We start from the raw sequence: 26,390 nt of genomic DNA, 5'->3' as shown, positions 1-26,390 counted from the left end.
GTATGAAAAATGTGTTGCTGGGAAAGATAAAATAAATCTGTAATAGATAACTAAGTGGTTAAGCACAAATGATTAATGTGCTTGAACTAAGGTCGAATTCTTCATATCCAAGTGCAATCTCCAAATAAAATAAGGGTCCTCGAGCCACTTGTTAAGCATACCAACGTTTTACTTACCTCCCGAAAGAATATCATATTAGTGTGGGTTTTATTGACCTGAAAATTGAAGGATTGAAAAAGAAAAACTTCGAAAATCAAATTGTGAATGATGAGCATTTGGAGTATTTTCCAAGTGAATTATGAATTTGTTTTGGCGCTACGTGTTTCCTCGCGTGCCCTTCTGATTTCCATTTTTACCCTTTTGCTATTTTAGCGGATGTTATAAAAATGAGAAATTTGACACTCATACAGTTCTTTATTTAAATAGCGGGCATATAAAATTTTGAAATTAAGCTTCGGTCATATGAAATCTTAAAATTTGAAGTAGAGAATAATGTAAAATCCCGAAAATTTTAAGATTAAATAAATACAGTCACTAAATTGTAAAAAGGAAAACATTTTAAACAAGATTGGAGAATGAACAGTGAAGGCGAAGTAGAAGCTGAGTATTTCAGCAAGGATTTCGAATGGGAAGAACTACGATCAGAGATTGAATCAAATCCTTCTCTCCGTCACCATTTCCAATCATTCTCTTCATCTTCTTCTTCTTCTTCCTTGCAATCACCTCAATCAGACGTTCAAGCTTGGAAGCAATTTCACACCCGTCACTCCACCGGCAAATTCTTCAAGGAGAGACGCTATTTGTTGAAGGAGTTTCCAGAACTACTTTCATCGTCTCCCTCAAATTCTAACCCTAAACTCTTGGAAGTTGGTTGTGGCAATGGAAGCACTATTCTTCCTATTCTACGGTATTCAATTCTTCTCTATCTCCATTTTTTTTTCATGTTTTAGTTAGGCTCTGTTTGGAAAAAAAAATGACAGATAGAGAGAGATAGTTGATAAATTATGATAGTATAGTAGATGAGTTAATTAATTGAATTTGTAGTGTTCGATAAAATTAGAGTTTGAACTTCTTGATAACTATGCAGATCAAATAACATAATTTTTTTTATATATAATTAACATTTAATTTTTTTCAAGTAAGATGACAAGAGTAAAATTGATTGGAAAAAATAAGTTAGCTATATGCTCAAAATTTTGTCTGGCCATATAGAACCTTAGGTTCCGTTTGGCAAAAAATAATAAATACTCTAATAAGCTAGTTTATTGCGAATAACTTCTAGCTTATAACTTATAGCGAATAAGCTAGCTGATTGAATTTGTTGTGTTTAGTAAAATTAACAGTTGAACTAGCTTATAAATATGAAATAACATAAAAAAGATATGTTTAATTAATATTTAATTTTTTCAAGTAAAATGACAGAAGTTAAATTGGGAGGGAAAAAAAATGAAAAGCTATAAACTAATTGAAATTAGCTTATCAAAATAAGCTATAAGCTCGTGAGAAAAAAAAATGCTATTAAACGGGTTTTGTTTTGTCATATGAACTTATAAGCTTTAAGTCATAAGCTCAAAACGTGGCATTGCCAAACAGAACCTTATTCTTCCCTATGCAATAAATTTTTTGTTGTCTTATGAATTTTTCTGTGTAGGGCCAACAAGGATATTGTTGTTTATGCATGCGATTGTAGTGATGAGACTCTTGAGAAAGCTAAGGAGATTATAACTGCAAATGCAGTTGACTCGTTTAAGCATCGTTTTTATACATTTTGTTGTGATGTTTCGACTAATGGATTCCCAAATTGGTTGGCGTGCAACACTTGCAGAGATCAATTTTTACAAAAGCAGTCATGTTGTTTGTCAGGTTATTACTTTGCTTTACTGTGATGCTTTTGGTTTTGAGTGTTTGTGTTAATGCTTGATGGAATGTTAAGAGACTTTGTTATTTTTGTTTTCTTTCAGATTTTAAAGAGGATAATGGTTTGCATCTTAGGGAGTCATGCTCATCAGATGAATTTGACCGTTGTGTTGGAGGAGTAGATTTTATAACATTGGTATGAGCTTTTCTATTTCTAAATCGTCATAAGTTCCATGATTTGGTGCTACCGCTTCTAGACTTTGAGCATATGTTAGTTAGAGTCAATTGTGTTGTTTTAGTGTTATTATTTTATATGTTTCGCGTTGCAATCAAATGACAATGTCTCTTGTGCTGTTAGCATGTTCCTAATCCTAACAATATGTTTAACAGATATACTCTCCAATCCATATCAAAATATTTTTCCTTTTTTTAAAAGCAAAGTATTTTTTCCCCCTCAACTATATTCATTGTTGAATATTGCCTTGAAATAATGTAAAAATCGGAAAATCATGTTTTGGTAGTCTCTGCCTGCTCACGCCCAGGCGTGGGAGTTGGCGCCCAGGCGTGAAAAACTGGGCTGAACTCAGGTTGCTCACGCCCAGGCGTGGGAGGCTGCGCCCAGGCGTAGTGTCTGCGGGCCTATATATATGTTATGCGTTTTCTGACTTTTTTAAGGGGATTTTAGAGTTTCAAAGGCTAACAAAAAGGCTAGGGTTGAGAGATTTCATCTTGGGAAGACTCTAGGGTTAGGGAAACATTCTATCACCTTGGGAAACACTTTCATATTGAATTTCTTGGTCACGGGAAGAAATTCGGGCTTAGGGTAGATTTAGGAAAAACTCTAAATCTTGTAACTCTTGTGGTGAATTTCATTGTAATCAAGGAACAAGTTTGATAGTGGATCGGAGAGCTGCTCTCTCCCCCAGAGTAGGTCACATTGACTGAACTGGGTAAACAATTCTCTTGTGTTCTTTTCTTTTATCGCTTTATCTTTTGATTTGTGATTTTTATTGCCGATCTCATTATTTGATTGCTTAATCGTTATTTGCTCCACACATCAATTATTTTATTGGTGTGATTCAATCCGAATTCACAACAATTGGCGCCCACCGTTGGGCAAAGGATCAAACGATTTAAGTATCATGGGTTCTGAGTGGGACATTGAGAAGTTCACCGGGAGTAACGACTTTGGGTTGTGGAAGGTGAAGGTGAGGGCAATATTAACACAACAGAAGTGTTCAGAAGCATTGTTAGGAATTACGAACATGCCTAATACTTTCTCAGCAGCAGAGAAGAACGAGATGAATGATAAGGCATTGAGTGCCATTATCTTGTGCCTCGCGGATAATGTGTTGAGAGAAGTAGCAAAGGAGAGGACTGCTGCAGGGATGTGGTCGAAGCTTGATGCATTGTATATGACCAAGTCCTTGGCACATAAGCAGTGTCTGAAAGAACGGTTGTTCTTCTATCGTATGTCGGAGAACAAGTCCGTGGTTGAGCAGCTTTCGGAGTTCAATAAGATTATTGACGATTTGGCGAACATTGATGTGAACTTGGAGGACGAGGACAAAGCTTTCCACCTATTGTGTGCTTTACCTAAGTCATTTGAAAACCTCAAGGATGCATTGCTCTATGGAAAAGAAGGTACTATCACCTTGGATGAAGTCCAATCGGCTTTGAGAACCAATGAGATGACTAAGATGAGAGACTTGAGGATTGATGACAGCGGAGAAGGGCTGAATGTGGCGAGAGGAAGAAGCGAGAACAAAAGTAAGGGGAAGGGAAAGAAGCATAGGTCCAAGTCTAGGTCAAAGGGTGATGGTGGTGGCAAGTTAAAGTGCTATCATTGTCATGAACCAGGTCACTTCAAGAAGGACTGCCCTGAGAGAAGGGGTGGTGGTATTTCGTCAGCTCAAATTGCCGTTAGTGAAGAGGAAGGTTATGAGAGTGCAGGAGCATTGACAGTTACAAGTTGGGAACCTGAGAAGAGCTGGGTCATGGACTCGGGGTGCTCACATCACATTTGTCCAAGAAAGGAGTACTTTGAAACTTTGGAGCTTAAAGAAGGTGGAGTCGTCCGTCTAGGTAACAATAAAGCGTGCAAGGTTCAAGGTATGGGTACTATTCGTCTTAAAATGTATGACGATCGTGATTTCCTTTTGAAGAATGTGAGGTATATTCCTGAACTTAAAAGAAATTTAATTTCCATAAGCATGTTTGATAATCTAGGGTATTGTACTAGGATTGAACGTGGGGTAATGAGAATTTCTAATGGTGCATTAGTAATTGCTAAGGGGTCTAAAATGAATGGTCTTTACATTTTAGAAGGTTCAACTGTTATTTCTAATGCATTAGTAACTAGTGTTGAAAATGCAGACATAACTAAACTATGGCATTTGAGGTTAGATCATGTTAGTGAAAGGGGTTTAGTTGAACTAGCTAAACAAGGTTTACTAGGGAAAGAAAAATTGAACAAACTAGACTTTTGTGATAATTGTACTCTAGGAAAACAACATAAGGTTAAGTTTGGGGTGGGAGTGCATAAGTCTACTAGGCCATTCGAGTATGTTCACTCGGATCTTTGGGGTCCAACATCTGTGTCTACTCATGGGGGAGGTTCATATTTTCTTTCAATAATTGATGATTACTCTAGGAGGGTATGGGTTTACATAATAAAGAATAAAAGTGACACTTTTGAAAAATTCAAAGAATGACATACCTTAATAGAAAATCAAACAGGAAGTAAACTAAAACTTTTAAGGACTGACAATGGCCTGGAGTTTGTTTCAGAGCAGTTTAATGAGTTTTGCAGGAAACTAGGTATAAAGAGGCATAAGACCGTTGCATACACACCGCAGCAGAATGGACTGGCTGAAAGGATGAACAGGACCTTGCTGGAGCGCGTGAGATGTATGCTGTTGGGAGCTGGATTACCCAAGAGTTTCTGGGGAGAGGCAGTTAACACTGCTGCATATTTGATCAACAGATGTCCATCAACAGGAATTGATCTAAAGACACCTATGGAGGTTTGGAGTGGCAAGCCGGCAGACTACTCTAACTTGAAAATCTTTGGAGCTTTAGCATTTGCACATGTCAAGCAAGATAAGCTTTATGCTAGAGCTGTGAAGTGTGTTTTCATTGGTTACCCTGAAGGTGTGAAAGGTTACAAGCTGTGGAAGATGGAGCCTAGAGGATCAAAGTTTATCGTAAGCAGGGATGTCACTTTTGATGAGACCCGAATGGGGATGAAGTGCAAAGACCTTGAGAAAAGACCAGAAACGGGGGTGGAGAGAATTCAGTTTGAGGTGGAGCCTTCCACAGATGAGAGGGAAAAGGAGGATGAGACTCAAGTACCTGATGAAAGTGGAAGTGATGAAACAACTGTTCCTGACTATCAGCTAGCAAGAGATAGGGAGAGGAGAGTTATTCGTCCACCTAATAGACTCGGTTATGCTGACCTTATTTGTTATGCTTTGAATGCAGCTGAAGAAGTGCAAGACTCGGAACCAAAGAACTTCAGGGAAGCATCAGAAAGCATAGATAGTCAAGACTGGCTAAAGGCAATGAATGAGGAAATGCTTTCATTGGAGAAGAACCAGACTTGGAAGCTTGTGCCATTACCTAAAAATAAAAGGGTAGTTGGTAGCAAGTGGGTGTTCAAAAGAAAAGAAGGTATACCAGGGGTCGAAGCACCAAGGTATAAGGCAAGACTTGTAGCAAAGGGTTTTTGTTAGGACTCAAACTCCAAATGATGACTCAGCTACCCAATCATTAGCTAATGATTATTCTGTGGGACCCAGAGAATGGTTAGTCTATTCTAGAAGAAGGAAAGCTGTCAAGAGTTAGTTACAAGTGAGGTGACGTGGGGAGAGAGAAGTACAAGGATAGAGTCATTCCTTCCACGATATAAGGAGCTAGATAGAGAGTTGAGAATTATCTTTTGATTATAGCTAAGTTGTTAGAATGGAAAGGCAAGTCTAACCTTGCTTTCACTGAGCTTAGCTCTGGTCAGATATTGTTAGGATCACAATCTCCTCATTATCTGTATTATTCTCCATCTCTTATTCATCAATAAAACTCTATTTCCTTGTTCTGTTTCATCATCATTTCACTATTTCCATTTATAATTTCTGGGTTCGTAACAATTTGGTCCGACCTGCCGGATACGAATCGTGGATCAGTGAATGCCTAAGAATACATCGCAGATTCAATTGATTCGAGGAATGGATGAGAAGGTTGCTTCGTTGGAAGCAGAGATCAGTGGCATGAAGACGTCAATGGCGGCGATGGAACGTAACCAAGAGAAACTCATTGCTCTTTTTGAAAAGAGTTTGGGTAAGAAGGTTACCACAGAGGATGAACGAGTCGTTGACGAAGGAATCAAGAACGCCGGAGAAGCATCGGTGCACAGCAACACCCAATCGAGTAATAACCATCTCGAGGGAGAGGCGTTGGCTGAGTTTCGTCGTTCAGTAAAGAAGGTAGAGCTCCCTACTTTCGACGGTGAGGATCCGGCCGGTTGGATCTCACGCGCTGAAGTTTATTTCAGGGTCCAGAACACGCGATCGGAGGTGAAAGTGAATTTAGCACAACTGTGTATGGAGGGACCAACGATTCATTTTTTCAACTCATTAATCAATGAGAATGAGAATCTGAGTTGGGATCAGTTGAAACAGGCCCTATTGGAGAGATATGGAGGTCATGGGGAGGGCGATGTGTATGAACAATTGACGGAGCTCCGACAGCGAGGAGATGTGGACGATTACATCAATGATTTTGAGTATCTCACTGCTCAAATACCTAGATTGCCTGATAAGCAATTTCTGGGTTACTTTTTACATGGATTGAAGGAGGAGATACGGGGGAAGGTGCGAAGTCTTTCGGTGATGGGTGATTTGTCGCGTTCGAAGGTGTTACAGGTGACTCAAGGAAGAGGAAGTGACTCAAGGAGTGATGAGTATGATGAATCTGCATCAACTCGATCGCCATGGTCAGTCCAAACCCCAGGTAATTAAGCTAAAAGGCACCATTCATGAAGTTCCAGTAGTGATTTTAATTGACAGTGGAGCTTCACACAACTTTATCTCACAAGGGTTGGTGCGTAAAATGGGTTGGGATATTGAAGACAGTTGCCCTATGAGTATCAAATTGGGAGATGGATCTTGTTCCAACACCAAGGGTACTTGCAGAGGGTTAGAAATTAATGTGGAGGGTATGAAGGTGGAGGTGGATGTGCAGTTGTTTGAATTGGGATGTGTGGATGTTGTCTTGGGTATTGAATGGCTTCGTACGTTGGGAGACATGATTGTTAATTGGCAGAAACACACGATGAGTTTCTGGTATAACAAACAATGGGTGACCATGAGAGGTATTGAAGGTCATTTGAATCTGATGGATACACTATACAGTGTAATTTGCAAACCCAAGAGACATAGAGCGAACAGGAGGAAGGAGGAAGAGGAGAAGACAAGTTGTGGAGTCTTTCAAACCTTAAAGGTGGATCAATCTGAGGCCTTGGAACACTTGTTGAGTTTGTGTGCAGATGTTTTCCAAGACCCTGTGGGATTACCACCTAAGAGGAAGAAAGAACATGCTATTGTCTTGAAAGAGGGAGCTGAAGCTGTCAATGTCAGGCCATATAGATACCCTCATCACCACAAGGATGAGATTGAAAAGCAAGTCAAAGAAATGCTTTCTGCTGGAGTGATCCGTCCTAGCACTAGTGCATTTTCAAGTCCTGTGATTCTAGTTAAGAAGAAAGACAGTACTTGGAGAATGTGCATCGATTACAGGGCTTTGAACAAAGCTACAGTGCCTGACAAGTTTCCCATTCCTGTGATTGAGGAGCTATTAGATGAACTTCATGGAGCTTGCTACTTTTCCAAGCTAGACTTGAAATCTGGATATCACCAGGTGAGAGTCAAGGAGGAAGACATACACAAGACAGCATTTCGCACTCATGAAGGGCATTATGAGTTCCTTGTCATGCCGTTTGGGTTGATGAACGCTCCTTCTACCTTCCAGAGCTTAATGAATGAGGTATTCAGACATTTGCTAAGAAAATATGTTCTAGTTTTCTTTGATGACATATTAGTATATAGTAGAACTTGGTCTGATCATATTAAGCATTTAGAGGAAGTATTAAAAATTCTGCAGTCGCAAGGGCTAGTAGCTAACAAGAAAAAGTGTAGTTTTGGTCAAATGTCTGTTGAATATTTGGGTCACCTAATTACTGGACAAGGGGTAGCTGTAGACCCTAGTAAAGTAATAAGTGTGACTAATTGGCCAGTCCCCAAGAATGTAAAAGGTGTGAGGGGCTTTCTAGGACTCACTGGTTACTACAGAAAGTTTATAAAAGACTATGGGAAAATAGCTAGACCCTTGACAGAGTTAACCAAGAAAGATGCTTTTATCTGGAGTGAGAAAGCACATGCTGCTTTTGATATGTTGAAAAAAGCTCTTACCACTGCTCCTGTACTTGCTTTGCCTGATTTCAATAAAAATTTCATTATTGAATGTGATGCCTCAGGGTGTGGTCTTGGTGCCATTCTTATGCAAGAAAGAAGACCTATTGCTTACTTTAGTAAGGCTTTAGGGGTCAGAAATTTAACTAAATCTGCATATGAAAAAGAATTGATGGCTGTGGTTTTGGCAATACAACACTGGAGACCCTATCTCATAGGAAGAAAATTCATAGTCTCTACTGACCAGAAAAGTTTGAAACAATTGCTGCAACAAAGGATGGTAACTGCTGAACAACAAAACTGGGCAGCTAAGTTACTTGGCTATGATTTTGAGATTATCTATAAGCCAGGGAAACTGAATAGAGGGGCAGATGCTCTCTCTAGAGTAGAAGAAAGTGGTGAATTGTGTCAAGTAATTACTAGTGTGCAATGGAATGATGAAGAGATAGTGAGAGCAGAAATTCAAGAAGATTCAAAACTGCAACAAATAATTAAGGATCTGCAGAAGGATGTGAACTCCAGACCTGGTTATGTGTACAGGCAGGGGGTGTTGTTGTATGAAGGGAGACTAGTGCTATCTGACAAATCCTCTTTAATTGATCAGTTATTGACAGAATTCCATGCTACTCCTCATGGTGGTCATTCTGGTTTTTACAGGACATATAGAAGAATAGCTGCAAATGTGTACTGGATAGGGATGAAGAATACAATCCAGGAATTTGTACGAGCATGTGACATATGTCAACGACAGAAATACTTGACCAGCTCACCTGGAGGCTTACTACAACCTCTCCCAATACCAGATCGTGTTTGGGAAGATCTTTCCATGGATTTCATAACTGGATTACCAAAATCCAAGGGTTATGAGGCCATTCTGGTAGTAGTAGACAGACTTTCAAAGTATGTTCATTTTGTACCTTTGAAGCACCCTTATACAGCAAAGGTCATTGCAGAAACCTTTGTAAGGGAAGTAGTAAGGTTACATGGAATCCCTCTGTCCATAGTGAGTGACAGGGATCCCATTTTCATGAGCAATTTTTGGAAAGAGTTGTTTAAGTTACAGGGCACCCAGCTGAAGATGAGTACAGCCTATCATCCAGAGACTGATGGCCAAACTGAAGTGGTGAATCGTTGTTTAGAAACCTATTTGAGGTGTTTTGTCACTGATCAACCAAAAACATGGTCAAATTGGATCTCTTGGGCTGAATATTGGTTCAATACCAGTTATCACAACTCTTCTGGCAAGACTCCTTATGAAGTGTTATATGGCAGAGTTCCACCAGTCATTACACGCTGGGTAAAGGGTGAAACTAGGGTGGAAGCAGTACAGAAAGAGCTTGAAGACAGGGATGAGGCTCTTAGACAACTCAGAGAGCAGCTACAAAAAGCCCAAGATAGGATGGCACAGTTGGCAAATAAGAAAAGATGTGACAGAAAGTTTGAGGTAGGAGAGTGGGTTTTTGTTAAGCTTAGAGCTCACAGGCAACACTCTGTAGTCTGTAGGATCAATGCTAAGCTTGCTGCAAGATACTATGGTCCATATCCTGTCCTTGCACGTGTTGGAGCAGTGGCCTATAAGCTGAAATTGCCAGCTGGATCACGTGTACACCCAATTTTTCATGTGTCCTTATTGAAAAAGGCTGTGGGGACCTACCAAGATGAGGAGGAGCTTCCTGAATTGGAGGGTGAACAGGGTACATTGATTGAACCAGAAGATATTCTTGCAAGGAGATCTGTGCAAGTGCAGAATGAATGGGTTGATCAAGTTCTCATACATTGGAAAGGACAGAAATTAGAGGAAGCTACTTGGGAAGACACTGTCATGTTGAGAAGCCAATTTCCTCAATTCTGCCTTGAGGACAAGGGTGTGATTTCTGGAGGGAGTATTGTTAGGACTCAAACTCCAAATGATGACTCAGCTACCCAATCATTAGCTAATGATTATTCTGTGGGACCCAGAGAATGGTTAGTCTATTCTAGAAGAAGGAAAGCTGTCAAGAGTTAGTTACAAGTGAGGTGACGTGGGGAGAGAGAAGTACAAGGATAGAGTCATTCCTTCCACGATATAAGGAGCTAGATAGAGAGTTGAGAATTATCTTTTGATTATAGCTAAGTTGTTAGAATGGAAAGGCAAGTCTAACCTTGCTTTCACTGAGCTTAGCTCTGGTCAGATATTGTTAGGATCACAATCTCCTCATTATCTGTATTATTCTCCATCTCTTATTCATCAATAAAACTCTATTTCCTTGTTCTGTTTCATCATCATTTCACTATTTCCATTTATAATTTCTGGGTTCGTAACAGTTTTACTCAGGTTGAGGGGATTGATTACAACGAAATCTTCTCACCTGTGGTGAAACATTGTTCTATAAGGGTACTTATGGCGATTGTTAACATGTATGATCTTGAGTTAGAACAAATGGATATGAAGACCGCATTCTTACATGGAGAGTTAGAAGAAACTATCTACATGCAACAACCTGAAGGTTTTGTGAAAGACAATTCAAAAGTGTGTTTGTTAAAGAAATCTTTGTATGGGTTGAAGTAGAGTCCAAGGCAGTGGTATCGTCGGTTTGATGATTTCTTATTGAAGACTAGATTTGTGAGAAGCAACTATGATAGTTGTGTGTACATGATGAAGAGGAATGAGAAAGTCATTCTCTACCTTCTTCTTTATGTAGATGATATTCTTATGGCAAGTTCTAACAAGCAAGAGATTCAACAGCTCAAGGAGAAACTAAATGGTGAATTTGAGATGAAGGATCTTGGCAATGCGAAGAGGATACTTGGTATGGATATCTTGAGAGACCGGAGTAAAGGTGAGTTGTTCTTATCTCAGCATGATTATTTGAAGAAAGTGGTGGAGCGGTTTAGAATGACAGATTCTAAGGTAGTGAACACGCCACTTGGTCACCATTCAAAGTTGTCGATAAAACAGTGTCCTCAATCCGAGGATGAGAGAAAGAAGATGGAGAGTACTCCCTATGCAAGTGGGGTTGGAAGCATCATGTATGGCATGGTTTGTAGTAGGCCTGATTTATCATATGCAATTAGCATGGTAAGTCGGTTTATGGCAAATCCGGGCCAAGTTCATTGGCAAGCTTTGAAGTGGGTTTTGAGGTATTTGAATGGTTCTTTGAAGGGTGGTCTGAAGTACACAAGAACTGATCCAGGAAAAGATGCTTTGGAGGGATATGTGGATGCGGACTATGCAGGTAACATAGACACTAGAAAATCTTTATCGGGTTTTGTGTTTACATTGTTCGGTACAGCGGTAACGTGGAAGGCCAATCAACAATCTGTTGTAGCTTTGTCAACAACTCAAGCAGAATACATAGCCCTTGTTGAAGGGGTCAAGGAAGCCATATGGTTGAAGGGTATGATTGGAGAAATGGGGATTAGTCAAGGATGTGTGAAGATACATTGTGACAGTCAGAGTGCCATTCATTTGGCAAATCACCAGGTGTATCATGAAAGGACAAAGCACATTGACATTCGGTTGCATTTTGTAAGAGACATGATTGAGACAAAAGAGATCATGGTGGAGAAAATTGCATCGGAGGAGAATCCAGCTGACATGTTCACCAAATCGTTACCTAGAGCTAAGTTCAAGCATTGCTTGGACTTGATTAACTTCGTTGAAGAGTAGACGGAGGTTGGAGAGAGCAGCACGGTGGTTGATGAGAAGTCGGCATCACCATTGATTTAAAGGCAAGGTGGAGAATTGTTGAATATTGCCTTGAAATAATGTAAAAAATCAGAAAATCATGTTTTGGTAGTCTCTGCCTGCTCACGCCCAGGCGTGGGAGTTGGCGCCCAGGCGTGAAAAACTGGGCTGAACTCAGGTTGCTCACGCCCAGGCGTGGGAGGCTGCGCCCAGGCGTAGTGTCTGCGGGCCTATATATATGTTATGCATTTTCTGACTTTTTTAAGGGGATTTTAGGGTTTCAAAGGCTAACAAAAAGGCTAGGGTTGAGAGATTTCATCTTGGGAAGACTCTAGGGTTAGGGAAACATTCTATCACCTTGGGAAACACTTTCATATTGAATTTCTTGGTCACGGGAAGAAATTCGGGCTTAGGGTAGATTTAGGAAAAACTCTAAATTTTGTAACTCTTGTGGTGAATTTCATTGTAATCAAGAAACAAGTTTGATAGTGGATCGGAGAGCTGCTCTCTCCCCCAGAGTAGGTCACATTGACTGAACTGGGTAAACAATTCTCTTGTGTTCTTTTCTTTTATCGCTTTATCTTTTGATTTGTGATTTTTATTGCCGATCTCATTATTTGATTGCTTAATCGTTATTTGCTCCACACATCAATTATTTTATTGGTGTGATTCAATCCGAATTCACAACATTCATGTATATTGGTCCAGTGGTACGGTTGTTGCCTTGTGACATGGAAGTCACAGATTCAAATCTTGGAAGCAACCTCTCTGCTTGCAGGGTTAAAACGCCATGTGGTGGGAGCCTCGTGCTCTAGGCTGCTCATTTTAACTATATTCATATCTCTTAACACTTGAACTTAGTAGAATGAGAGCAAGAGTATTAATAGAATGAAAATATTGAGTCTTTAAATGAAGAATGCTTTTATTTAGTTTTTTCAACAGAAGTAATTGGGTTATGTTATGAACTTATGAAAGTGATTTGACATCAAATTGCTCTCTCATTATGTTTCATAAAGTTCCTTTGTACATACAATCATGCTTTCACCTCAATGTTTTTCCTTCCTGCTTTTAATATACTTGTCGTTGTCGCTCTTATTTGCCAACTGTTTTATTGTTTATGTAACTTAAGTACTCATACTGTACAGTTTGTATTTGTCTTGCCTTATAGTTGCTTAATTTTTCTACACAAGCACTCTGAATTCTTCCTTGTCTCAATATGGTGCACACTGCACAATGTTCCTTGTCCTTCCTAGCTTTGATTTGGAACATACAATTCATACATGCTTTAGTTTCAGTAGTTTGCATCCTCCCAGTCAAAAGAAAATCTCAGTGGTTTGCATTCCTTAGTTCTTAATATACTTGATAGTTTCTTTAGTGTTCATTACAATTTTCCCGGTGATTTTCTTGCCTTTGTGATGTTTAATCTTACAAGTTAGTACAATTTTAGCTCTATAATTTCTTCCACATACAAAATAATTGTCTCTAATCTATAAAATAAGTTGTAGACTCAGCAGAATGTTATTGAATGGTGCAAACTTAAATGACTTCTCATTGCATATGTTGTTTCTTTTGATCTGTAATGTCAGATATTTACTTTATCAGCAGTACCATTAGAAAGGATGCCGAAGTCCATCAAAGAATGTTTTACTGTATTAAAGCCAGGAGGCATGGTTTTATTTAGGGATTATGGTAATAAACAAACTTACCATCTTATTATTGTCAGAGCGTTTTATTTAGTAATATGTAATATTCACTACATATTACTATGTAGTGAATATTACTCTGTACATAAATTGGCTGCTTTAGTAAATTATATATGTCATAACAGTTATTTTGAAACCTATATTGCTGACGATGATTGAACCCTATTTAATCAGGCCTCTATGATATGACTATGCTTCGATTTGAATCAGACAAGAGAGTGGGATTCAGGGAGTACATGCGGTCAGACGGAACACGGTCGTATTTCTTTTGTTTGAATACCGTCCGTAACCTATTTTTGGGTGCAGGCTTCATTGAGGTACTTTCTTCTTTGATTGTAAAAGAAGAGGTTTGGATTTAACATAAATTATAATTCTATTTAATTTCGATATTGGTTGACTGGTATTCCTGCATAAAGTCCATTACTTGCAAGTTTTCATATATACAAGTTGAGCTTAGGTATATTTTTTGGGTCTAGTTTTGTGTAAAATACCGAGCCTTTCACGTCAACCTTACTACAATTCTTGTGGTGCCCAGAGCGTCAAATGTTTCTGACACATTGTTTCTGTTTACTACCACTAAACTCGACTTTCTGTGAACTCTGCAGCTTGAGCTTGATTATTGTTGTGTTAAGTCTGTGAATCGCAAGAAAGGGAAGAGTATGCGAAGAGTGTGGGTTCACGGCAAGTTCCAAAAGCCTGCACTGCAGTAGTTGTAGATGATCTCTCTTGGCGAGCATTGTGGAATCCGGTTTATCGGCACCCCGAAGATTATAAAAAAAGAGATACATGTAGAAAAAATAAAACTGTTGTTTCTGCATACCTTCCTAAAGTTTTATGTGCTGAGAGAATCTGAAAGATTTATTACTGTAAAAGATAATATAGAAGATATCTTTGCAATTAGATAATCTATTTATGAATTTGTTTTCATTTGTTGAATTGAATATGAATTCTTTTGGGATGAAAGCTACGACAAGGTACCACTATAGGTGCCTCACACACCTGTCTGTTTGGTAGGGGTGAGCATGAATCCGAGACCCGACTCGAAACCGACATAACCGACAACACATTGAAGTATTCGGTCGGGTGCGGGTCGGGTCTTGGGTCAACAAATTGCGAAAACCGGGCATGAACGGTTGCATACGGGCGGGTGCGGGTCTCTAAAATTCTATCTCTTCATAACCGAAACCGACCGAACAACCATTAGATGCAAATTAATTTTTTTCCTTCTCTCCCTTTCAATCTAATATACTCTTCTCTTTGTTATTTTTATCCATATTTGATATAAGATAAAAATGTTATATTTTACAAAGCTAATAATTAATAATATGGTGATAAAGAAGGTGAGAAAGATATTCTAATATATATTCTAGATTTATTTTAATTTCTACGTCTCTTCTACTTGATATTTTATTGTCTTTAGATCTACATATTGAAAAAAAGTAACTGCATCTAACCCTCTTTGTTTTTTAATTTACTTCGTCTATCTTTTGTTGCATTGTGTACGAGGTATTAAACTATTCGAAAATTAGAATTTTTTGGATAATAGAGGAGTTTTAGATGTAAACAAAGTTTTGATCTAACCTGTAAAAACCGACCCGCTCAACTCGCCACCCGTATGACCCGAACCCGAACAAACCGAAGATATAGACGGTCGAAATTGGGTCCAAATTAATTGGTCGCGGTTTTTATCGATTTAGTAATTTTCGGCCCGAACCCGACCGAAACCGACCGATGCTCAGACCTACTGTTTGGTAGCAAATTGACTTATTAGGAGAAAACAATCACTCTAGATGGAGCCAAAACCTTCCACAAATGTGGTATTCATTTAAGTACCAATTTGCTCCCTTACGTTTATTCTAGGTTTCAAGTTAGTCATTTCCGTCAATTTTATCACATCTGACAGCCAATTTGCATATGTGGACAAACATGTGACACTTGTACACACTGACACGTGTATTGTTCAAACAGTGTTAGTGACAAAACTAACGGAAATGACTAACTTGAAACATAAAATAAACGTAAGAAACCAAATTAATACTTTTTAAACGTAGGAATCAAATTGAAATCTAAAATAAACATGTAATTAAACCATAATTAAATGTATGACTAAACGGTTGTGTGCATCAAAATTCCTCTTAGATACATACATGCGTATGTCAATAGCTGATTCTACAACAACACCCGTGTACTCCACTGCTTTCTGCTTTATTAATTAATAAAAAAGTAGATTAAGCATCAAGTACTTTGACAATGAAATGCAAACATGCACTCAGTTTTCAATTGCTGACTAAAGAAACCAATTAATTATTTTGATGTTTTTGGAGGAAAAAATTATTGATGTTTATTAAGCACCATTAATACCTTGGTTTTTAAAAGTGGTTCATGCATGCTTTTTAAATGCGATATTCTTTTACCCTCATACATATAACATAACTAGTATCCGGACCCCTGTCAAGCATGAGTAAAGGTTCCTGTGACATTTTCACAGTTATCCATTGTTTTATTTTAGTAACTTTAATTTTAATTTAAAATGAAGTGAAAGGTTGATGCATTAATTGGACACCCTCCGATGATTTTATCACCGGATAGTGGAGACAATTCATCTCCATATACTACTTACAAATAAAAGATTTTAGATTTGAATTTAAATAATCACATAAAAAAATCCAGCATAACAATTTTGATATTGACAAGTAAACTTTTAGTTATCGTTCTACAATTCTATTTAAATATAAGAAATATGGTATATACTATTTTACATTGTTATTCAAGAGCAATTATATCTTGAGTATACCCAAATCCATTAAATCATACATTTGTAAAAAAAAATACACACACATAAATGATAAATTATTATTTTTTGAACAAGACATAAATTATAAAAATTAAATCATATTAGTTTAATTACATCAATTGAAATTAATTATTATTTTTATCTAATTTTATTTAAGTTTTGTATATTTGTCCTAATTTATATAGTTTGTATTTGTATCTATACAAGTATTTTTCATTATGCAATATATAATAACTATATATTTTGTCAAATCACCTCATTATATTCCATTTAAATTACTATAATATAGAAAACTATTTAATTTCTCTTAGATATTTGTATTTATTCCGACAAAACATACCTATTAATTTTGACCTTAACTTTATGGTTTTTTTTTTTTTGACAAAATTGACTTTAACTTTATAGTTGGTTGGTTTGTTTAATTTTGACTTTAACTTACTATAGTACCGAGTAGTACTATATAGACCAAATTCCACATGAAAAGATCAAGTTGCCAAATGCCAAGTACAATTAGGATAAAGCATACTTTATACAACTTCTGAAAATAATATTCGAATTTAATTTATAAGTGTTATTTGAACAATAATTTTAGGACAATTTTGAGATAATTTTTATTTCTTCGATTCTGTTGTACAAAAACAATAAAGAGAAAAATAGAAAGATAATAAGAATATAATGTGAGTATTAGAGAGGAAGTTATCAAAAATTACTTGTTCTAACATTTCCCTTAATTTATATACCGATGTATAGATTTTTTATATTGTCGGTCATTGAGAAAATTTAGATCATTAAAATTAAGGTTAAATATGTTTTTCTTCTATATAAAATTAGCGGATTTTGATTTTCGTCCCTATAAAAAATCTCATGTTTTCGTCTTACAAATTTCTTGTTTTGTTTTTAATTAGTTCTAACGGAATTTCTCACAAATGATGTTACCTAGGTACCCAAGGGTATGGGGACGGGGGAAAAGTTGTTACCCACGCGGGTATGAGGATGGATACGAGTATTTTTCCAATCCGCGGGTATGGGGATGGGTACTATAGTACCCTACCTATACCCTATCCATTGTCATCCCTAATTTTAATTTAGTATTTCCATGTTTTTTATATCACAAATGATGAAAGATGAAATGAATGGTCTTGATTAATGCCAACTAGGATGGGATAATTCTGCCCATTTTCATGGAATGGGTAGAGAAGTTGTCACCTTCTTTGTTTTACCTCAATCCTTGTTTAAATATTGAAACTACAAACCATTGCAACTTTTGAAATTATTGACAAACAAAAAGGAAATATGTGGAAACATAAAGACCACAAGTAAAACTGTATACAAACTAGAGAACAATCTACTCAACTAGAGAATAATCTACCTCATATTGTACATGTCTAAAACACCAATCGAGTGTGAAGGAATGAGTGTATGAATGACTTTCATCAGGAGTTAGAAATGGAGTGCATTTTTTATCATCCCCTGAATACACACTAACTTCTACGGGTGATACGCGTGAAAGACTACTGACATAAACATAATTGCTCTCATATCCCCACTTGTTCTGGTTGCTCAAAGAATAACAACTCTTGTCCCAAGAATAAAATAATGCATTGTCTCCCAAAGTTTCCAGTTTGGCATAACTCATCGTTGAGAAGTCTATCTTGTATACATCCCTTATTTCGATGTACTTAAAATGAGCTACTAATAGTTGCTCATCACAATTAACCAACGCAAGGTGCGGTCGAAAGCCCGGGTTTGGTGTTATATTGGGAGTACTCTTTAGTTTTAGAAATTTAATATTTGCAGAATTCAAGCTGAGTACCCCTATGTTGGCCTTGTCAGTGACAACATATATTATATTATGCAAAACAACAAAGTCAATAACCTTCCCTACATTTTCCATTGTCGGATAAGTAACCCAACCACAATTTCGAGATTGATAGACATGCAAACTCTTTGACCATCCGCCTAAAACCACGAAGGCAAATTCCTCGGAGCATTTGCCAAAAGCAAGCAAAGCATGACAACCATGTTTAACTTGAAAGGTTGAGGTATTTATTACCTTGTTTATTCTTGTAAATGGATTGATTAGCATTAATGAGTTATTGTCCTTCCCCATGATAAAATATCCACCAGAATACGTAAAATATTCAATCGGCCTGAAGCACTTTTGATCCATCTTCCACCAATAAACTTTTTGGTCGGGTAGGCTTCTAAAGGAATATGATGGTTTGCTATGTTTATCACACCAAATTTCAATAAGTTATGGTGCTTGGGATGCCAAGAAATTTGTCCAGTAAATTTTGTGAGAAACCCTCCAACTCTTGCACACACCAGAAAAATGTAAGAGGTCGTCCAAATCTAGTTTTTCGGAAATGATATCTAGCACATCACAAGGAAGGCTTATGAAAAACAAGCTATACAAAAATAATTACCTTGAAGTTGGAAGCAATCAGCTACGGTAATATATTATTCTGGAACATCAAGGGATCTATGAAAATGAACAAGTGACTTCTGTCTGGGACCAGGGACGGATTTAGTGTGGGGGCAGTGGGGTCAGCCGACCCCACTTGTCTATTATATTTTTAGTTAATACTAGTCTTATTTATGCTATGTGACCCCATATATCTGGTATTATCGTTTTTATATAGTCAATTTATTACACTATAACAAATATAAAATTAATAAGACTAATTTATAATACTAATGAGTATCTTAAGAGTATTGAATAATAAACCAAAATAAGTAATATTGTATAAGAAAATGTTAAAATTATATAAATAACAATTTATATTTTTTTACGTTATAATTTTGACCCCACTTACTAAAATTTCTGGATCCGTCCCTGTCTGGGACATCAAGAAGGATCTATGAAAATGAACAAGTTAAGATATTGTGGTTCTGGAACAAATCTCTTTTTCAAATTTCTATTTTGCCCTCATTATAATTTCGGTTTTTCAAAAAATATTTTTCAAAATTTATATTTTTCTGAAATCTATTTTGCAAAAATATAACTATTTCAAAATACTTATACTTTTGAAAAATAGAATCTGAAACATTGAAATGTGAATGAAAAAAATAGATTTGAAAACTACATTTAAATCTATTTAAAAAAAAATTTGAAAAAATATGAATTTTAAACCTATAAATATGAATTTTTAAAAAATATGAATTTCAAAATAGATTTGAAAACTACATTTAAATCTTTTTTTTTTTTTGCCTTGATTTTTTTAATATTTATTGAATCAATGAGTCTATGGTAAAAAAAAATACATAGATATTCGGATTGCCTTGAATTTGAATTACACATTAGATTACCTTAAATTATTACTAGTATAACTGACATGTGCAATTGCACGGTGTTTGCGCTGATTTTCGTAAACAACAGCTAGTTTAATTTGATTACTAGCGGGACCAACTAGTAAATCCTAGGGCATGTTGGTGTGTAAATTTTAATGTTCATCATTGCAACAAACATTTGGTAAACCAGTTTTTGAAAAAGTAATTTACTTAACAAACGTAAATTAAACCAAGTTCACACGAACTAAAGAGTTTTAAAACAAAGAATTGCAAAAAGAAAGACTAAATTTGCATTAAGAAGGTAAAGGTTTTACAAAGAAAGTAAATGGTGTACGAATTTATACATTTTCTTCACTTCACCATTTTCTCTCGAACGCATGGATACTTTAGGCTTTTGTGAATTTCAGTATATGAATTGTGACCCTTATTTCAAATGAAGAAACTACTATTTATAGGCACAAGAGTAAGCAACTGCTTGTGCAACGTGCTTCGCCAGCTTCCTAATCCCATGATCTCACGATCTCTTGGCTTTGCTTGAAAAGAGTAACCGCTTCCTAGCTTCAACTGTCGCTCGAAACTAGCCTTCGAACCTTCTGCCATTTCCTGCTGAAAATAATGAAAATAATTCTAAGTCCAGAATCTCTTCGAATATTATGATTCGAAAACCCCTTTCGATTTGAAGGTTGTACCGGGCCATGGACCAGGGGGTGATTTGTTAAGGCCCAATACGAAAAAGCCCAATCAATTATAGTCCATAAGGTTCACATCAAAATATCTCATGTTTCTCACCATGATTATGACACGTAAAGATCACCACCACCTCCATGATCCACCATAGCTTGGAGAAGAAGGAAAAGAAGCTTGAAGAAGAAGGAGAAGAAACCGCCCACTACCCATGAATTCCTCCACAAGCAGGGCGGTTATCAAGCAACAAGAAGGAGATATTTTGTCTATAAATAAGATCTTCCTCAAGAGAACAGGAGACTCTCATTCTGATAAAACCACCATAATTCATTCTTGTAAAGTTAATCAATTTTTTCTTTGATTATACTTATCCATTATCAATCTTGAATGTTCATCAGAACATTTTGGCGCCCACCGTGGGGCCCGGTAAAACGATTCCTGGGCCTCAAGTTTCATTTGATAACAACAACAACGTCTAATGATAAAGGGTTTTGGAACGCATTCAAGGTTCCAACGGAGCAGTTCATCCGCACCGTGCTTGTCACGTCGCCATCAGACTTGTGAAGGAACCGTCGTGTCGCCGTCGGATTTGTGAAGGAATCGTCGTGTCATCGTTTGATTCGTGTAGGAAACACCGTATCGTCGCCAGGTTTATGAGGAAATCACTCCCGCGAGCACATAGGGTTTCTCAACTTAGAAGTCAATTTGAAAGGTGGGAGAAGCGTATGGAAGGACCAACAAGCGACATGGAGAATACGAATGAAACGGTTCTCACTTTATTTTCATGCCTACTTATATATATATATATATATATATATATATATATATATATATATATATTATATGAAATTATGATGCATATTCAGTTTTAAAATACTTAATCGAATTTGGTTTATGAATTAACCTAAGAAAATATTTTATAATGACATGAGGTAATTGTGGTAGTGCCGCAAAGTTTGCCGACTTGTATTGTGTTTTTGCTAACAAAGAAGTATGATTTAGTCTAATAATTATTCAAATCTTAATTAGCATAAGATGTGTTCACATAAATTAGTCATGATACAACACATATGTAAAATGAAGAGAAAAATTGTGGCTTACTGCACCGAATGAATCTTAATTATTGCTTTAATGGGCTACTATGAAATATGAATCCTACCAATATAGATTAAGTTTTTACAATAGAGATACTTGTTATATGTAAGTATTACCCTTTCAAGGGAAATGAAGAAAAAGTTATAATTTGGATATCATATTCAATTATTATATGTACTTCCCGTGAAACGACTATTAGCTTAGTTACTTTGTCAATTGCAATTCTCACTATCCCCTGCAATTTGAACATGATACTGCTTTCTGATGAGGAAAAGAGACATGAATGATTTATCTAAACTTGAATTTAAAAGTGTAAATAATAATGATTTATCTAGTTTTGTTCAAACAAAGGTTTGATTTCCAAGTCATATTTCAAATCTGCAGTGCTCTAACTAAGTATGAGGATAGTTTGCTATTATATGTAAATATGTGATCACTATTAGATTATAGAATCTGCATATAATACATATATTCCTCTTCTTCCCTCAGTTATGTTATAGGGTTTCGGTCTCTAACTCTCATTATCTTGTCCAACATTATGTTATTCTTTGATTATTATTGAATGAATGGCTTGATATATTGTCTTTTCATATTGATTTTTTCCAATTGGTGATGCTCATTTTGGACATTATAATTGCTGATTTGGATACAATGTTGAGTCTGCACAATTTGTGGACAAATACTATTTGATAAAGCTTGGAATAAGAAAAGGTCAAATACAACTTCGAAGATCAGATCCGTCACGTTTGAATTGAAATGATGTCGCCATAGTTGATGTGAATCTAAATTCTCCAACTCACCGAACTGGCTCCACAACGACTTACCGTCCAACATGGTCATCTCGCCGTAGAATCGTTTTTGTCGCTAGGTGACTCCCGATCCAGGTGTTAACGTTCTTTCCCTGCAACTTACCATCTAATCATATACTAGTAGTTCTCGCTCCTTCTATTAATTTCAGCTATTAGGCTATTTGGCAACAAAAATAAACTTTTGAATATTTATTTTAAATTTATTGCGACTATTCATAGAAATTATTGTATTTATTTAACTACAATATTTAGGGAATCAGATAGATTTTTAAATTCCACGTGGGCTCAGAGCTTCTCTTCATTAAATGTAATTTAAAATGTTGTAAAACCACACTATCTATGTGGGCTCAGAGCTTCTCTTCATTAAATGCAATTTAAAATGTTGCAAAACCACACTATCTATACGACAGGGTAGGATTGCCTCCCATGAGATTTGAACCGGAGGGGCTCCGGTGGTCGTCCACACCATACATGCTATTTTTTAATAATTAAAAGTGCATGTGCTAGAAAAACTGGATGGCTCAGATTTTATTTGAAAACAATGTCACGCTCCTCCCCTATACGACATAACCAAATCCCCTATACGACATAACCAAATTAAATTCATAAATAAAAGTCTTGTCAGCTTAGCTAAGTTGACAGAGACATTACATTATATATTCAAAGGCGGGTTCGAATTCAGGTCATCTTACTTATCTACCTTAAAGGTGAAATTACTAGCCGCTAGGCTACTTGACAAAAATAAAAAATCATTCATAAGGAAAATGCATGAAGAGACAACAAAATTTATAGTGTGTTTGGTTTGAGAGAAAGAAAGAGAAAAGAAAAACACATAAACTAATTAACAAATGTGAACTACACCCTAATTCAAATTTATCCATTGATTTTTGTGTTTTTTAGTAGTATTTCCTTCATCTTTGGGAGCAGATCTTCTCCCGTGTCTAATAATGTGCAGTTAAATCTAAACCACATATTTATTTTTGTTGCAAGCTGCTAAACTATTAAAAAAACATTGAATGACCAAGATTGAAAAATACACGGGGGAGGACTCATTCCATCTTTCTTTCACTCAAACCAAACACGATAAGATTGAAATGAAATATTAAAGCAATTTTTTTAATGAAATATTAAGGCTTCGTTTGGATAATAAAAGAAAGTTGAAGGAAAGAAAGTAAAGAGGAAATAATATTGAAGGATTGAAAGTGAATAGAAAGTGAAGGGAAAGTGAGATGATTTTCTAGTTGTTTGGTTGGAGTGAAAGTGAATGGAAAGAAAGAGATATATTTGATAAATGACATAAATACCCTTACATTAAATAAGAATAAAATATTAATGTAAAAATATAGTATATATTATTATATAGTTAGATTTCTATATTATATTTTATAATATAATATAATATTAATATATAATATATTTATAATTAAATTATTGAAATAACGTTTCCATTAAATAGGTGATGCAAATCCAATTATTGAGTTTTTGTTTGAGAATAAACTTGGTAGTATAACACCATTGAAAATTAGCTATGCAAGCAAAACAAAGCAAGGGCATGAGTGTCTTTTGGAAAATTAAACAATCTCCACCAGCTTTCTTCTCAATTGTGGACGGAAATAATTTTTGCTATGGACCTCACCAAAATTGATCATTCCTCCCTCTTTCCTTGCTGATCCAAACGAGGGAAGCTGAATTCTCTATAAACTTTCCATCCTCCATAGCTTCTTTCCTTCCACTTTTTGTTGTTCCAAACACAGTGTAAATGAATTTGAATAGGACTGAATGATGGAACCATAATGAGACAACATAAGTGGGTCAATGAAGGTTCATTCAAAAGTCCTATCACCGAAATCAAAATCCTGACTTTATGGACAGGATTAGATTGGGAGTCCTATTTCACATAACTAGACATAAATTGATTTGACATAGAAAAGACATAAATAATGCTCAATACATAATGGTCTTGTGAATTGTGATAGTGTTTTCTGATGATTTTTGATACAATTAAATTCTTTCCTTAAGTAGTTAGTTCAAGGATGAAACATATTTGCTCCTTTTGAAAATCACAATATGCCAATTACGCTTTCCGGCTGGATGTGTGGATCATTTCAGCCATAGGATAACTTGGGTCATGCTGGGTCATGCTAACCGGTGCTCCCGGGGCACTGGTTAAGGAAACCAAAATTAGAAAGTTTTGAAAAGAAAATAACACTTTTTAAACTTTCGAGAAGTTGACTGCACGAATTCCAATGCCAAATTACTATTTTTGCATCCTTAACTAGTGCCCCGGAGGCACTGTTTAGCATTTTCCCTTATTTTAATATTGAACCAAAATAAAATATAATTTTTAATAAATAATTAATAATCTAGTAAACTTTCACTATCTTTTTAATATATGATCATGTTAATATGTTCCCTGAGATACAAGTTAAGTCTTTTAAAATTAAAAATTTACATGTAGTAATATAAAAAACTTTAATATTATCTTTATCCTTAATTATAAGATTCCGTTGAGAAAATTGTGAAGATTAAAAAGGTGGGTTCATTTTGAATATCTACATGGGTTTATAATTTTTACCGATAAATTGAAAAAGTACTTAGGTTTCAAATTGCGTTATGAGAGAGTCAAGAAAGAAGACTTCCTTCCCTTGTGATCTATGATAAGGTGACTTCTAAGTTAGCAGCTTAGAAGGGGAGAGTTTTGAACAATGGTTTTTTTTTTCCTTTCTAAGTTGCATCATGTAAATCCAATAGCTCCCACAATATGCATGTAAAGAGTTGGACAAAACCATTCGAAAGTTTATTTGATGTGGATGTAATCATAAAGTACAATAATCCTTTTACGACTCAGCTGCTAAGGGATACTATAGCATTTCTCTAGATTGTTGTAGAAAAATCATGCAGTTTACGAGTGGGGTATGCATCCTATTTTTTGTTAGAACCGGTAGAATCTGCTGTCGGAATTTTGAGGTAGGTCTTCACAAGGTCTAGTTGATTGGAGGTCTCTTGTGTCTGTCCTTCTTGGTGGTTGATCATTGTCTCTATCTCTGAGGGGTCCTTGGATCTTCTTATAGTGGTGGGTTATAAGTGTTTAGTTTTTCGTGTGCCTTCTTGTAGGGTTGTGTGTGTTTATTAGAAGTTGTTAGGTGTTGGCGGAGTGTACTTTTGATACCCATTTGTAATCTGAATTTTCTCTTGTTCTTTTTGCTTATTATATATAATATTATTTGTCATTAAAGAAAAAAGAGTTAAAAGTCCTTATACAACGACTTCCACCGCCTTATCATCCAGATCTCAAGTCCAGAGAGGATCATTGGCGACTTCATTGGGGACATCACTCACCCACCTTCTTATGGTAAAAACACGACTGACCGTCACGCTAATAACCACCTAAGAAATATTGAACTATCAAATGCTCGTCATCGTCTGGCCAACGATATCATCTATGCAAACCAGATGGTGGACGTACAACGACATCATCGTCGTCATCACCTGAGTTGGCGGGTCGACCACAGAAGAACCAAGAGATTCCTTCAAGAAATCTCCAGATTCAACAACTACCGAGGAACACTTTTACTACAACCACTACCAACAACTAGCTAAAGTTCTTACACAGTGACTTCCACCGCCTTATCATCCAAATCACATATCGAGAAAGGATCAAAGTTCAACTTGTAACCATGAATGATAATCACTTCCATCATTGCACCAACTTGTTGAAGACCAAAGAATGTGTTTTCATAGTTCAGCATTCGTGAAGAGAATGCTTGTGTGGATATCTTAGCAGAAATATGATAGCGCTAATAATAGTTTCAATACCTAATTTGGTGAATAATTCCCCGCCTACTTTATCATCGACACTGTTGACCCGACACTCTTGATTGTGGTCGTATCCATTTTAAAGATTTAGTTTACTTTTTGTTGTTTTTTTTTTAAAATAAAAACTTTTTTCTCATGTAACAAATAAAATATATAAATTAATTAATATTATGCAATGTGGTTGATTTAGAAATTAACTTAAAAATAATA

The 26,390-nt window shown here is 36.2% G+C and overlaps 1 protein-coding gene and 1 pseudogene across 2 annotated transcripts; one reads left to right on the top strand and one right to left on the bottom strand.

Annotated features, from left to right (window-relative positions):
- The first annotated feature begins 29 nt into the window (after positions 1 to 29).
- LOC123903179 (tRNA N(3)-methylcytidine methyltransferase METTL6) lies at positions 30 to 14,615 on the top strand. 2 transcript variants are annotated; one of them, XM_045953096.1, is made up of 6 exons: positions 30 to 907; positions 1,652 to 1,863; positions 1,962 to 2,053; positions 13,575 to 13,677; positions 13,866 to 14,008; positions 14,297 to 14,615. In XM_045953096.1, exons 1-6 carry the CDS (start codon positions 576 to 578, stop codon positions 14,399 to 14,401), a joined length of 987 nt encoding a protein of 328 aa, XP_045809052.1. In that variant the 5' UTR covers positions 30 to 575; the 3' UTR covers positions 14,402 to 14,615. The 2 variants fall into 2 exon arrangements, with proteins under 2 accessions (XP_045809052.1, XP_045809053.1); XM_045953097.1 differs by having other exon boundaries at positions 542 to 907; positions 13,902 to 14,008.
- A 3,215-nt stretch (positions 14,616 to 17,830) lies between these two features.
- Positions 17,831 to 26,113, bottom strand: LOC123888916 (annotated as a pseudogene).
- Positions 26,114 to 26,390: the final 277 nt, after the last annotated feature.

Source organism: Trifolium pratense, linkage group LG1 (assembly GCF_020283565.1).
Source record: "Trifolium pratense cultivar HEN17-A07 linkage group LG1, ARS_RC_1.1, whole genome shotgun sequence".
Taxonomy (NCBI): domain Eukaryota; kingdom Viridiplantae; phylum Streptophyta; class Magnoliopsida; order Fabales; family Fabaceae; genus Trifolium; species Trifolium pratense.
The sequence above is the reverse complement of the archived record's forward strand: the minus strand, read 5'-3'. Positions and strand labels throughout refer to the sequence as shown.

Excerpts from the sequence above, each read along its gene's own strand:
- LOC123903179 (XM_045953096.1), top strand. The coding sequence starts at position 576 with ATGAACAGTGAAGGCGAAGTAGAAGCTGAGTATTTCAGCAAGGATTTC. Across the intron at positions 2,054-13,574 it reads GAGTAGATTTTATAACATTG|ATATTTACTTTATCAGCAGT; the intron begins GTATGAGCTTTT and ends CTGTAATGTCAG. Across the intron at positions 14,009-14,296 it reads TGGGTGCAGGCTTCATTGAG|CTTGAGCTTGATTATTGTTG; the intron begins GTACTTTCTTCT and ends TGAACTCTGCAG.